The sequence below is a fragment of the Rhinolophus sinicus genome, linkage group LG05 (assembly GCF_036562045.2).
Source record: "Rhinolophus sinicus isolate RSC01 linkage group LG05, ASM3656204v1, whole genome shotgun sequence".
NCBI lineage: Eukaryota > Metazoa > Chordata > Mammalia > Chiroptera > Rhinolophidae > Rhinolophus > Rhinolophus sinicus.
Genome location: NC_133755.1, coordinates 102,198,168 through 102,213,885, shown reverse-complemented (window position 1 = coordinate 102,213,885; position 15,718 = coordinate 102,198,168). Strand labels below are relative to the sequence as shown.

The following is a 15,718-nucleotide window of genomic DNA, read 5'->3' as shown; positions in this document are numbered from 1 at the left end:
GTTTCTATGTACATCATTTATACTTTAATGTACTCATGTATTTATTTTTACATTTGCCTTAATTTATAAAAAATTAAAATAATTGCATGATCTATAAATATTCCTATCTATCTAAATAATGATTTAATGACTTGATGGTGACTTTTTTATTTGCCTTTTATTCCTCTACTATTTTAATTTTGAAAAATTGCAAAGCTATAAGAAATTGAAAGAACAGTTCAGTGAATACCATATATTCTTCACCTAGTTCCATCGGTTGTTAATGTCACACACACAGAGACATATATACTTTTTGACAAATCATTTGAAAGAAAGTTATAGATAGCATGAAAACTCACCATTAATTACATTCCATACATCTCTTAAGGAAAAGAACATTCTCTTACCTAAACACATCATTATCATACCAAATAAATTGAACATTGGAGCAACACTGTTTAATATTACAGTCCATATTCAAATTTCTCTGATTGTCTACAAAGATGTCCTTTCTAGCTGTGTTTTTTAAATCCAAGATCCAATCATGCAGCCCATATTTCATTTAGTTGTCATGTGTCTTTAGTCCTCTAACTTGGTACCCTGCCTTTTCTTGTTTGTTTTTTTTATATGGTATTCACGTTGTTTTTGAAGATGCCAGGTCTTAAAATTTTTTTCTATAATCTGGACTTTTCTGATTGTTTCCTTGTCATTATTTTTATATTCAATGAGCTATAATCCATTATTGTCATTATTTTTTACATTCATATTGTCTCAAATTTAGACAGTCAAGTAGTGTTCCTATGTTCTTTTGACATGTTCCCATCACTCTGTCAGCACTTCCTTGCTTTATAACTTAAGCTATTGTGAATACCGTGTTTCCCCAAAAATAAGACCGGGTTTTATATTAACTTTTGCTCCAAAAGATGCATTAGGGCTTATGTTCAGGAGATATCATCCTGAAAAATCATACTAGGGCTTATTTTCTGGTTAGGTCTTATTTTCGGGGAAACATGGTAGGGCTGCAATGAACATAAGAATGGTAAAACCTCTTTGAGATCTTGATTTCAATTCTTTTGGATAAATATTCAGAAGTAAGGGTGCTGGATCATATAGTATTACTAGTTTTAATTTTTTTGAGGAACTTCGATACTGTGGTTGCACCATTTTACATTCCCACTAACAATGTGCTAATGTTCCGATTTTTAACATCCTCACTAAAACTGGTTGTCTTTTTAATAACCGTTATGCTGACAGGTGTGAGGTGCCAGTATCACATCCTTTTAAAAGCCCTCATAAATTAAATTAGTGCATTAAAAAAAAAGAAAAGAAAGAAAAAAAAATGGGGCTCCCGAGAGATCCCTAGCCCCTTCTACCACGTGAGGATACAAGAAGTCCGTGACTGGAAGAGGGCCCTCATGTGATGGTTCTGGCACCCTGATCTTAGACTCCCCAGACTCTAAAACTATAAGCAGTAAATTTGTGCTGTTTATAAGCCAGTCTGTGGTATTTTGCAATAACAGCCCAAACAGACTAAGAAGGTAGATATCTTTTGATTTATAATATTGCCTGTCTGACAGATATTTCGTTTTGTTTTTTTCATTGTAATTGCCTAATCACTAGTAAAATTAAGCATTTTTTCAAATATTTATTGGCTACTTGTGGTTCCTCTTTTGCAAATCGCATTTATTTTTTCCATTTTTCTGTTGGATTGTTTTGGCTTTTTCTATTAGTATAAAAAGGATTTTTCTATTAGTATAAAAAGGATTCTTTTACTGTTTTCCCCCCATGGTCCAGATGGATAAAAGCAAGTGTCATTTTCACCTCTCTTTGCTATCAGATGGAAATTTCTAGCATCCCTTGTCTCACTGAAGATGTACCACAAGGAACTGTGTTACTTGGAAGCTCACCTCCAGCTCCCATCCTGCATAAGCCCAGGGCCTTGTCTCCTATCCCATTTCCAATTTCTGCTATAAACAAACACCCTCAGAACATTCTTGGACTTGCTTAACATTCTGGTTTCCTAATTCTTCTTTTTGGCCCCTGTGAATGTTTCTTACTTTCTTGCAAGTTTAACTGTACCTTCAAATGGATATTTGTTGTATTTTATCCAGCAAAGGGTTTTTCACGATATCTAATTATTCTAGGTTTTAGAAACTTACTCAGAAATTATTTTTGTGTGATATGAGGCAGATGTCAGTTTTTAAAAAACTATCAATAACTAATTGCTCCATCATCATTTAATTGTCCATGTTTCCCTCATTGACTTGAAATCATATATACAGTGTATGAGTGACTGTGTGTGATGCAGAAATTTTTTACTCTACCTCTTTAATCTATTTGCCTTTTCCTAACCAATACCATACTGTTTTGAGTATTATAACTCTATAATACATTTTGATATCTGGTGGGGTAAAAATCCCCATCAAAAGAGGAGCCTCCATTCACAACTCTCTTGGCTATCATTGTGAACGTCCAGGTGAATTTTGGAATCACTCTTTTGTCAAGATCCCCCAACAGGATTTTGTTTTCTTATTTTCTAGACAGACACACATTTTTCTTAAGTTGGGTGCTTAAATAAATAAAAAGTAATAACAATAAAAATACCCATCATAATCCCTTTTCTTTCAAATCATAAGCATAATCTCATTTCTTCCTCTTAACAACCCTGGTAGGGATGTTTTGTTAAACTCATTTTATCAGTGAAGAAACTAAAGTTTAGGGAGCTTTACTAGCTGTGAGACTACCTCGTAGGGATTATAACTGATATAACTGACTCTCAGACTACAATGCTTAACCCCTGTAGTTTCTCTTATCTCTACAGCAAGTGCTCCCCCTGGACCAGCAGCATCAGAATTGCCTAGGAACTTATTAGAAATGCAAATTTCCTGGCCTCACCCCAGAGCTACCAAATCAGAAATTTTGGGGATAGAGTCCAGCCACCTGAGTTATAAAAGCCCTCCAGATGTTCTGATGCAAGTAAAGTGTGAGAACCACTGATCTAGTATCCAAAGACTGTAATAAGAAAATACAAGAAATATTGTGTAGAGGAAAGAAACAAAAGAGCAGCATTCATTGAAATGAGCAAGAAGAAATGTTAGAGACATTCCAGTATTTTGGTTGTTGTTTGTTTTTTATAATTATTGTGTTGGTGTTAACAACAGTTTCTAATACATGGCTGAGGATAAAAAGCAAAACAAAAAGTGCTTAGTTTGCTAAAGGGGTCCCTTATACTTTTCAGATCAGAAAAATACTGAGAAAACATTGAACTAGAGCATACAGTGTTTCCCCAAAAATAAGACCTAGCTGGACAATCAGCTCTAATGTGTCTTTTGGAGCAAAAATTAACATAACACCCAGTCTTACTTTACTATAATGTAAGACCGGGTCTTATATACTATAGTATAATATAATTTAATATAATACCAGATCTTATGTTAATTTTTGCTCCAAAAGACTCATTAGAGCTGATTGTCCAACTAGGTCTTATTTTGGGGGAAATAAGTATAACCATCTAAGACGGATCATTCCAGTTCTCTGAGATCTGCAATTGAGAAGGCATGAGCACCCCTTTGCTAAGACCCAAATGCCTGTCCATGTGAATGTTGATCTCCTTCAGAGGTCAGACCATAAACAGGTCTGCAACCTGAAAAGTTTGGAAAAACCCTCAGAAGAGAACACACTGACAGAAAATAAGGGGAAATTGTCGAGAAAGACCAGCATAAAGCAGCAGTGCACCTGGAAGGCTGAGGAGGAGTGAGAGCTAAGGGAAGGAGTGAAGGCTGCCAGAATGGAGCTCGGGGAGGCTGAGCCAGCAGCACCATCTGGGTCTGCCAGGTGAGCCATATGCCCTGTGCATTGGGGGCCTTCCACAGTCGCCTCTGTGATTAAAAGGGAACAAAAAAGAACTTTTTCATTATTATTTTTTAATTGGATACATTTACCATTATTTGCAACAACATACAATTTGGCCAAATTCTCATTTAGTGAAATTAGCACATAGAACCAGCAGGATTTGCCCATGCAGAAAGAACTTGGGTGGGTTCAGGTGTTTAGCCTCTTTGTAAGAATTACCTATTAATTAAGTGATTAAAGATAATTAGCCTTTCGGCTGGGTATCCAGTCAGGATTAGAGATAAATTCTTGGAGAGGTCTGCCTGTAAAAGGCACAGGCTTGGATTGAATACATTTAAAATACTGTCTGGGTCTTTTATTCAGTAGTGAGGGGCCTGCTTGGCCTAGAAAAATTCAGCACACAAGATTTTTGAAATCACTGTATGAACAAGAAGACTGTTACTATAGCATATCTTTGCTTTTTGCTACCCTCTTGGAATTTAAAGCAGCATTTTCAAGGTTTATTATTTGTATTGGTTTTAATAGGATTCTTTTATGAACCAATTTAATGAGGAGTATTCAATTATTGCTTCTGAAAACACTGCTGTAATATCAGACTCCGTGCTGTGAGGCCTCTTTCAGTAAAAGTATGTGTGATCTGAATGGAAAATAAAAGAACTATTAAATAGCCATTCCTTTCCTTTGCTGTATCAAGCCCGCTGTCTGCCAATGTGTGTGAATGATGGGTAATGTATGCAAATATTCTGTCTTTCTGGTTTGGTAAAGTCACTGCTTTTAAAAAGAAAATGTGTTTGAATCCTAAAATCCAGATGATGTGACACTTACCAGATAAAGACTTTTCCAGACTAAGACTTTCTCTGTCTCCTTTGACAAATCAGAAAGGATCGGGCACAAGTTTTTCAGCCTGTAGAATGATTAATTAGAGGGTGCCGCAGGCAAAGCTCAAGAACCCAATATCACACATGCACATTGAATATATAAAACTCAATCTGGAATCTTAAACTGGACCTAACAACTTGGAACATGTGCCCCAAGGCATGCCTCACCGTCTCTGCTAAAGAAATGAGACTGATATTCCTGAAGGAAGAACCTCAAATTGTTAATCCACTTTTAATCACCAACCAGGAGAACCTTTGTAATTGCTTGATAAAACAAACCAGCATTCAACTTGAGTTGCAAGTGTTCCTTGCCTTTTATGCCTACTTAATTACAACTATGAAAGCTCTCAAGAGCTAATGTACATAGGAGATAATACTTCATTTTTAAGAATGATGACTGGGGATATTTAAAACCAGTTTAAGAGGTTCTAGAATAAGGCCATCATTGACATAATGGTTGGGGCAGAGAGAACACATTTATCCAGACCAAATGAAGACCATTTTCATCCTGCCCTAATTATTGATGTGTAATACTCAAACTTTGAACTTTTTTATATATGGAAGAGTATTAACCCCTTGTCACCCAAATATTTGTTGCTTGATACTAGACAATTTCATATACAATATGATGTGTATCTCACAAAAGGATTTCATTAACTTCCATGGAGAACTTCCTTTGGCATTTCAGTCTTACACAGATTGGCATCATCCTCTGAGACAATGACATGAAGTAGAAATTACAGAACAAATAAAACTTCCTTTGAACAAAGACGACATAAGGATTTTGTCTGCAGTAGGTGTACTGATGTGAATAAATTATTCTGAGTTCTGAAAAGGCAAAGCACCATGTATCAGCCAGCATCAAGTAGCAGCTCCTCGGAAGTGAAGACAGGGAGTGAGGCACCCTGACACCGCCCCACGCTCAGGATCCCGCCTCCATCCAACAGCCCCATCCCCATTCTTTCATTCTTAGCAGTTGTCATTTTCTCAAATTTAGGTGAAGTGCTGTGCCAATGCAACCTCATGACAAGCCTCCTAGCCTCCCCACTTCTTTTCAGCTAGACTGTCACCCTCCTTCTGTATAGAATTTCTGGCTCTGGTCTTATATAATGGTAAGCACTATTTTTTTTACCACTATTATTATTATGATTATTATTGTAATCCTTCCCAGGTAAGGCTGAGGAATCTCAGAACTTTCTGTTGCAGGTCTCTCCCTCCTTTTGAGCAGGAGATTACCACCTCATTATGCTAAGTTTTTATGCTGAACATTGTGCTAAGTTTTTATTCATCACCAAACAGATGCATTGGTGTGAGGATATTTTAATTAAAATATTTTTCATAACAGCCTGATGATTTGGTTAATATTACTATACTACTTAATTGAAGGGTGAAAAAAAAGAAAAACTGAGGCTAAGAGATGCTATGTACTTCCCTAAAGTTAACCTCAAGTTAGAATTTATATGTCCTGACTTTCTCACTGGTAGTCAAGCCAATTATAAAATGAAAAACACCGCTAGCCAAGGAAATGTTTATCCTGAGGTAAGGCATATTGATATAAATAAACTTACCTTATTAGTTCATGGGAACACTGCACCTTAGCACTCATTCATCACTCATTAGACAATTCTATTGCTATTGAAAATCCTTAACAGGGAGGGAAATGCCCCATCATCAAGAATGTAGCCCAATTTAAGCAGCCGTTATTGAGCACACACCAGTAAAAATGTACCAAGCCCAGGGGCTGTGCAATTTTCAAAGTTTAACAAAGCTTGTCGCTACCTATAAAGACTCTAGTTTGGTCCCATGGTTTTCTTTTTCCCATCATTGGAGCAATTCCTGCTAATTACTCACTAGACCTGTTGACACCTGTAACAACACCCCTTCAGGTACTAGGTTATGTGATTCTTATAATCCATTCCTCAACCTCTGGGACACTGCTCTTTATCAAATTAAAATTTGTGAGCTCATCCTTTTCTTTTCCCCACTTGGTCCTACTACAATAGAAGCCACCAGCCAATCTCATTAAACTCATTAGCTTGCAAAAATGTTCGAAAGTATCATATACACAGTTACCTAAATCTTTGCTTCATATAAGCAGTTGCTAAGTAGTTTCTAGTGGTGATACTTTTTGTATCTCTATTGCCAGATCAATACATGGATTATCATTGATGTTTTTACTACTAGAAATAGTCATTAATGTCTTTAAAACTAATCAGATTAGAGAGTCAATTCTGGAAACCCCAGAACCAATTCAGAAAACTCATCCTTAAAATTCTGTTCCTCTGGAACCACTCTTGTTACCAAAATCTGTATTAGTCAATATTCTCCAGAGAAACAGAACCAATAAGAGATAGATGATAGACAGATAGACAGATGATAGATAGATAGATAGATAGAGAGATAGAGAGATAGAGAGATAGATAGTAGATAGATTTATTATAAGAAATTGGCTCCCATGACTATGGAGGCTGACAAGTCCCAAGATCTGCAGTCAGCAAGCCCAGGGGAGCCAATAGTTTAATTCCGTGTCCAAGCCTGAAGGCAGGAGAAAAGCAATATCCCAGCTCCAAGACAGTCAGGCAATGAGAGACGTTCTCTTACTCTGCCTTTTGTTCTATTCAGGCCTTCATCTTGGAAGAGGCCCGTCCACATTGGGGAAAGCAATCTCCTTTACTCAGTCTACCAGAATAAATGTTAATCTTATCTGGAAACACTCACAGACACATCTAGAGTACCATGTTTCCTCGAAAATATGACCTAGCCAAACAATCAGCTCTAATGCATCTTTTGGAGCAAAAATTAATATAAGACCCAGTAGTATATTATGTCAAATCATATCATATCATATCACATCATATCATATTATATGTTATATTAGACTGGGTCTTATAGTAAGATACAACTTTGTCAAAAGCAGCGCCTTAGCCACCGCCTCTCAGTGCCCTCGGCGTTCCCCGGATCTGTCTCTTGCTTCAACAGTGTTTGGACGGAACAGACCCTGGGACGCCCCTTCTTCCAGCCTCCGACCACCCTCCAACCTCTTTTCCAGTCTCATCCTTCGGAACCAACTCAGCCATCCTCGGCCTCCGAGACCAGCTAACACCTTTTTTTTTTTTTTAGCTTAACTCCTATTGCGGAACAACCATGAGCTCCCAATCCCAAGTTCGTCAGAATTATTCCACCGAGGTGGAGGCCGCCGTCAACCGCCTGGTCAACTTGCATCTGCGGGCCTCCTACACCTACCTCTCTCTGGGCTTCTATTTCGACCGTGACGATGTGGCTCTAGAGGGCGTGAGCCACTTCTTCCGCGAGTTGGCCGAGGAGAAGCGTGAGGGCGCGGAACGTCTCTTGAAGATGCAAAACCAGCGTGGTGGTCGCGCCCTCTTCCAGGACCTGCAGAAGCCTTCCCATGATGAGTGGGGTAAAACTCAGGATGCCATGGAAGCTGCCATGGTCATGGAGAAGAACCTGAACCAGGCCCTTTTGGATCTGCATGCCATGGGTTCCGCCGGCACAGCAGACCCCCATCTCTGTGACTTCCTGGAGACCCACTTCCTAGACGAGGAGGTGAAACTCATCAAGAAGATGGGCGACCACCTGACTAACCTGCGCAGGCTGAATAGCTCCCAGGCGGGGCTTGGCGAGTATCTTTTCGAAAGGCTCACCCTCAAGCACGACTAGGAGCATTTGGAGCCCAGAGGCCTTTGAGAGGCCCCTCTGCATCCCCCTGACATTAGGCTTTTGCCTGAGCCTCTCCCTAAAACCAGTAGGCAGCCTTCTAACCACCCCAGAGCCCTCCCCTGCCGTGGACCAAATTGAAACAATAAAGCTTTTTGCAGCAAAAAAAAAAAAAAAAGATACAACTTTGTCTTATATTAATTTTTGCTCCAAAAGACGCATTAGAGCTGATTGTCTGGCTAGGTCTTATTTTTGGGGAAACACGGTAATGTTGAACCAAATATCTGGGCACCCTGTGGCCTAACCAAGTTAAAATTAATATAAAATAAACCATCACAAAACCTTTTAGGGTCCTCCCAATAAGTTTAGTGTTTACGAGTTCTGCTATCTCTGTGTTCTCTTCTGTCAAGACCAGCACCACAGAAAGTACCCAAATATTACAAAGACAGTTTTTAGATTGAATTAAAAAAAAGTTAAGCAATAATTCTGAGTGCCAAATGTGCTATATGGAGTATTAGAAACCACTTCTTCTGTGCTGACTATATAACCATATACTGTTCAACTTGAGGTTTTATATCATCTCTGTTCAAATATGTATTTACTCAAATAACACTGAAATCACATCAAGATGTGCCTCTTCCAAGAAGTCTATGCCATTCAGTTTTATTCCACATGCATCTTTACTTTGCTTGCTCTGATGACCGATTCTCTTCCTCACCATTCTAGAAGCTCCTTGAATGTCTTACTCAATTTTAATCACCTTTAAATTTCCAATATCCAAAACAGAAATTGGCACACACTAAATGCAAAACTAAATATTTCCAACTCGTATGACTATAAAGTGTATGTGTATACGCAGTCATGCACTGCATCACTACATTTCAGTCAACAATGAATCATATATGATGGTGGGCCCACAAGATTATAATGAATTATAAGCAAAAAGCTTGTTCACTATGTTGAAAGATGAATATACTGCCAACTATGGGTGGTTTAAACAGAAGAGGAGGTTCACCTGACCTGAGTCCGGGAGAGGCAGGGAGGAGGGGAGTCCACCCAGGGAAAAGTGGAGTCCACCCCCTCCCGTCCCCCCATGCACACTTGTGTGCACAAACTCACTTTCCTTCCCTCAGTTTCTCTTTATGGCTCCTGTCCCATCCCTACTCCCTCCCTCCCTCCTTCTCTTCCTCTCTATTCTCTCCCTCTCTATTTTATTATTTCTGGGCTCAAGCTTTATCTCTGGTTCTCTTTCAATCTCTCCTCTCCCTTTCTCTCCCCTTCTCTACCTTCCCTCTCTACCTCCCTTCTGCCGTCTACAAAACCCTTCCCCTGCCCCCCAGCTTGGGCACAGGCACGCACTCACTTTATCTTTTATATTGACTATATTTTGACTGTACCTTTTCTATGTTTAGCTATGTTTAGATACACAAATACTTACCATTGTGTTACACTTGCCTAGAGTATTCAGGACACTAACGTGCTTTACAGGCTTGTAGCCTAGGAGCAATAGGCTAGATCACATAGCCTAGGAGTGTAGTAGGCTCTAGCATCTAGATTTGTGTGAGTGCACTCTATGATGTTCACACAGTGACAAAATTACCTAATGATGTATTTCTGAGAACATATCCCCATCGGTAAGTGATATGTGACTCTATGTGTACATATATACATGTATACATATGCATATATACACACACATGTACATATATATGTATACATACATATATACCGGTGGTGCCAAAAAAGTGTATACAAGTGGACACTTTTGTCAACGTTGCTCAAGCAGTAGTTCACTGTAACCAGAACAGTCTGGACGCCAACGGTAACCACTTTGAGCACCTCTTGTAATTGCAGAAGTCAAACATGACTTGTATTCATCTTTTGTTATTGGTAAATATTGAGTATTACAATTTTAATACAGTTTTCCTTTCTTAAGGATATATATATGTATATATATACATACACATATGTATATATATACACACCTATATGTATATATCTATATATACATATATGTATATTTATACATATATATATATCACTAAAATAGTTTTTTACTTGTGGACTGTAACATTTGTCTTATGCTTTACTGACATGCCTTATATGGAGTATTAGATTATATCTGCCTTGTAATTGGCTCTCCAGTTATTTTTATGGATTTATTGTCTTTCCAACAAGATAGTCAGTTCCTCAAATGTCAAGGATCACGTCTTCCTCTTCTTTTGAGTCCTGTTTATGAGCTAAAACTGTAACTGCACAATAAAAGTTGAATGAATCATACATCTTTGTATTCTTGGTTGAGTAAATAAAAGAATAAATGACTGCCAAATCCTCTGATGTATCTATTGTATCTGATCTTCTATCGGAGGGATGGTAGAGGGCATCTCATGACTAGCAATAAAGAAGTTGCTCCACATAAAAAAGCTGAAAAATTAATCTGTTCTTTTTTTTAAAAAGGTTTACATTTTAAAACAATGTAAATAAGTGTTCTTGAAAATGATATTCTTTAAAATGCTGCATTATTCAAATCAACTCTCAGTTATTCAGGAGTTAATTATTCAAAGGTTGTAACCCAAGAATTCAATAGTTATCCAAGTGGGCTTTCACTGAAGGTGATCAAATGGAAGGTCTCTAGGAAGCTATATCCTTACACACTTCTTTAAAAAATTATTTGCAGACAACAGAAGAAATATAATTAACAGCTCAAAAACAGAAAAGTCGACATAAAAGAATAGGCAGTGAACATGTAGCCCAATTAAAATGAGATATCGAAATAATTGTAAATCTGGTTATAAAACTAGAGGCAAATGTCAAAAAGAGGAAGTTTCTTAGTGGAAAAAAAGTCTTGGTAATAACAGAGATCTAAACCCCCAAATTTTATTAACAAAGACTTAGCGGTAATGAGGGAAAAATAGAAATCCTCTTAAATAAAGTGGTTTCAAAATAATCCATTTCATTCCTGATTTTGACAATTATGGGAAATGTTAATGATGCTATAGAAAAACATAAAAGTAATCTCATATAACGTAAAAAGCAAGATGTATACCTTTAAAACATTGAATAAAATTAAAGTAAAAGAAATAGTTGATTTATTCGCTTATCAGATATCTTTTGAGTAACCACTGTTCGCTAGCACTGCTCTGGTTTGTGGGTTGACAGTAGCGCTTTGCAATCAAGAGACCAGGTGGTGGGTAATATCTCTTAAATTGGGTCTAAAAATGATATAGAAAAAAATATTCTATTCATAAGAAATTGTCATACAACAAAACAAAATCAAGAGACTAAAAAGTTAAAGGTTAAAAAGTAATGCATGACCTACTAGATCCTCAGGAAGGAAACTGCAGCCCTTTGGCCCTTTGACCATCCATACTGGGTTGTAGACTTCCTGGGTGCCCCAGCCCTGATCATCTCTCCAGCCTCGCCCTAAGCGTTTATCTCAGTTAGTCATAATGCTCTACTCTAGTGGTTCTCAAGGGTATGGCACATTCCCTGGGAAGTAATGATTTTATTTGTGGCAGTGATTGGAGGCCATTTTCAACATTAATGTATGGAGCTAGTATCGTAAAGAAATTTCCTGCATATCACACAACTTTAGAATATTTTATCAGATATTCTCGTAATACAATTTTTTTGCTGTTTATTATTACCTAATTATATTTCTATCTATGGAAACTAATTTTTGCAGGATTTTAGTATAAACAACTTCTGTTGATCAAGGAAGTGGTAGTTTTGTTCAGAATTTTACCAAAAGTTGTCACCATGTGGGAATATCATGTCATCAATAGCATAGACAACTCATAGAATGTGAGTTATCAACTAACACTCCTAAAACAATCTGCATCTGTAACTGTAGCATTCATGGAGATTCGTTATTTGGGTACAAACATCTGAAAACTTTATTATACTTTCTAGCCAATAGTTCACACATTAAAATCTTATTAATTTAGAATATATTCATTGCCTTTTGTTTCTTTTTTGTGTTCCAGTTAAGACATTATATTTGTTTAACTATATACGTGAGTATATTATACGTGAACTTCATTTTAGCATAATAAAAGTGGTTCTGCAAAATATTTGTTCTGAAAGGGTTCCATATTGGCTCCTCTTAAGTTATTCCAACATGCCAAGACTTTTGCAAACTCGAGATTTCATACAGGTGAAGTTCATGGTCCTCCACCTTCCCTCAAATTCTAAAACCCCTACTGCCCCATCCAAAGGCTGACTCTTTTCCCCTCTTTCCTCAGCTTTCCCGTCATGGTGGAAATATCACTTCTGCTGAGAAGCCTTCTCTGACTTCCCTAGTAACTGGATTTTATGTGTTACCTTGCATATTTTTATATCTTCATCGTGTTCATTACTTTCAGAGCTCCTGTTACCATTGGTAATGGCTGTTTTATTGGCATATGTGTTTAATATCCATCTCCCTCAATTAAATCAAGACAAAGTCTTTTTCATTGTTGTTCACCACTATATAGCCAAGGCCTAGTACAAGGTCTGAGGCACTGTGAGAGCTCAATATATATTAGCTGAATGAATTAAAACTGTTAGAAATGAATGGAATGGGTCCTGGAAAAACACACTTAAATAAACAAAAGTTAAAAAAAAAAGAAATGAATGGAAAAGAAACAAACCTCTTTTCAACTTTATAGGCTGAATTGAAATACAACTTCAAATCTTGGGTGGAAAATTGTAAAATAATAAATAAATAATAAATAAACAAACTTTGTAATCTACTGGATATATCTTTACCTGTGATCTTAGAATATTTTGAAAATGTATTACATAAGAAAGCACTTTAAAAATCTCAATTATTTCCACACTACCCATAGTCTGGTCATGGTGCAGTAAAGCTAGAAATTATTTTTTAATTCAATAAATAATCACTATGGGCCTATTATGTGCCAGGTCCTTCACTAGGCATTGAACATATAGCAGGGAATAAGATAAGCAAGATCCGCATTTTAATTGTGTGTATCTACAGGTAGAGAGGGACAGAAAATATACAAAGAAATTAGTAAAAACTGAAAAAGTAATTTTTTAAATAGCAAGTGATTTTTAAAAACTCAATCACTTAGAAATTTAAAAACACTGTCCTAAGTAACTCCTATACTAAGGAAGAAAATAAAACTGTCAAGATGCTTGATGAAGTAAAACAATCAGAGTATTACAAATCAAAATTTGGGAGATGCTGCCAAAGTTGTGCTTAGAGGACAACTCTTGATCTAAACTGCTTTTATTATTTTAAGAAAGAAAAGAATTGATGAAAAGTACTAATAATTTCACTCAATAGGCAATAGAAGAATATGGATAAATTGAACAAAAATAAAGTGGAAAGATTAAAAATAAATGAAAAAACTAAAGAATTAGAAAGCATAAAATATAGTATTCTAAGATGTCCATGTGATCATAAGTTAAACCAAGTGAATTTGGAATTTTTTTAGAAAAATTTTTAATAAAGCATTAGTTTATGCACATAACTTCAAATCATAGTAATCACTCCCAAATTAAAAATGTATTAAAGAGTACACAATTTCAGAGCAAAAATTGTTTAAGGATATTTTTATTTGTTCTTTTACTTTTTAATTTTTTTATAGTTGGTATATAATCTCTTATTTGCTATATTAGTTTTCAGGTATACAATATGGTGATTTGACATTTTTAGACCTTACAATGTGAATACCTCACTAATTCTAGTAATCATCTGTTACCATGTAAACTTATCGCAATATTGACTGTATTCCCCTTTTCCCTTTCAACCATCCTCATCTCTTCCCTTCGGGTAACCATCCCTTTGGTTTCTGTTTCTATGAATCTGTTTTTGTTTTGTTTTTAGATTCCACATATAATTAAAACCATATGGTATTTGTCTTTCTCTGCCTGACTTACTTCACTTAGCATAATATCCTCTAGATCCATCCATGTTGTCCCAAGTGGTAACATTTCATTCTTTTTTATTGCTGTGTACTATCCTATTGTGTGGATATCGATGGACACCTAGGTTGCTTCCATATCTTGGTTATTGTAAATAAGTCTTCAATGAACATAGGGGTGTATATATCTTTCTGAATTGTTAAAATTACAATATCACCCAAAGCAATTTACAGATTCAATGTTATTCCTATGAAAATACCAATGTTATCCTTCTCAGAACTAGAACAAATAATCCTAAAATTTATATGGAACCACATAAGATCTCAAATAGCCAAAGTAATCTTGAGAAGGAAGAACAAAGTTGGAGGCATCATACAACCTGATCTCAAATTATACTACAAAGCTACAATAATCAAAATAGTATGGCACTAGAACAAAAACAGATATATAGATCAATGGAACAGAATAGAGAGCCCCAAAATAAACCCTTGCTTATACAGCCAACTACCGTGTTTCCCCGAAAATAAGACCGGGTCTTATACTAAGTTTTGCTCCAAAAGATGCATTAGGGCTTATGTTCAGGGGATGTCATCCTGAAAAATCATGCTAGGGCTTATTTTCCAGTTACGTCTTATTTTCGGGGAAACACGGTAATCTCCGACAAAGGAGGTAAAAATTATACTGGAGTAACAAATGACAGTTTTTCAGAGTAAAGTTTAATCCATTTGTATTACTGCTACATGGAGATGCCATGTTGCACTATCTACAATCTTTTTCAATATCAGTCTTGAAATTATGCAAGTTTTGAATTATGGGAGATTTTCTGGAATAGTTTCATCCTTGCAAAAAACATGACAACTTTATAGATTGCATGTATATTATACACAAGCATAGAGAAAAGACTGGAGGAAGACTCCTAAGAGTAAATAATGGTTCCTTCTGAGTAGTGGAACTATAGGTGATTACTGAATATGCCTTTGTGCTTTTTGGTCTTTTTCACATTCTTCACAATAAATGTGATTACTTTGTTCAATTAAAACAAACAAATATGGAAACATAACTAATTTTCTACCTTCAGGTAACCTGGGGAATTCTGCTTTTCATCCTCTTCTCTGCAGGCTCAGATTTTACTCTATCTGTGTCTAGTTGGAAGACAGAGGTTGTGAAGTCCCACTCATCTTGCTACAGTGACAACATGACACAGGGGTGAAGACGGGCTCTAGAGCCACAGCCTATCATTCAGTGTTGGCTCTGGCTTATCTCTGGACTACCATAGGCCTCAATTTCTTCCTTAGTAATATTTAAATAACAGTGGTTCCCACATCATGGGATTCTTATGAAGATTAACCTGCCTCATGACATCGTTGTAAGTATTAATTGAAGTAATATAAGTGTATGTAAACTACTTGAAATAATACCTGGTTCATAGTATAGACTACCTGAGAGTAACATGGTTTTTA

The 15,718-nt window shown here is 36.5% G+C and overlaps 1 protein-coding gene across 1 annotated transcript; it reads left to right on the top strand.

The window, feature by feature from the left end:
- The first annotated feature begins 7,630 nt into the window (after positions 1-7,630).
- LOC141571667 (ferritin light chain) lies at positions 7,631-8,564 on the top strand. Its single transcript, XM_074333141.1, has one exon. The coding sequence runs from the start codon at positions 7,854-7,856 to the stop codon at positions 8,388-8,390; it is 537 nt and encodes a 178-aa protein (XP_074189242.1). The 5' UTR covers positions 7,631-7,853; the 3' UTR covers positions 8,391-8,564.
- The last annotated feature ends 7,154 nt before the right edge of the window (positions 8,565-15,718 follow it).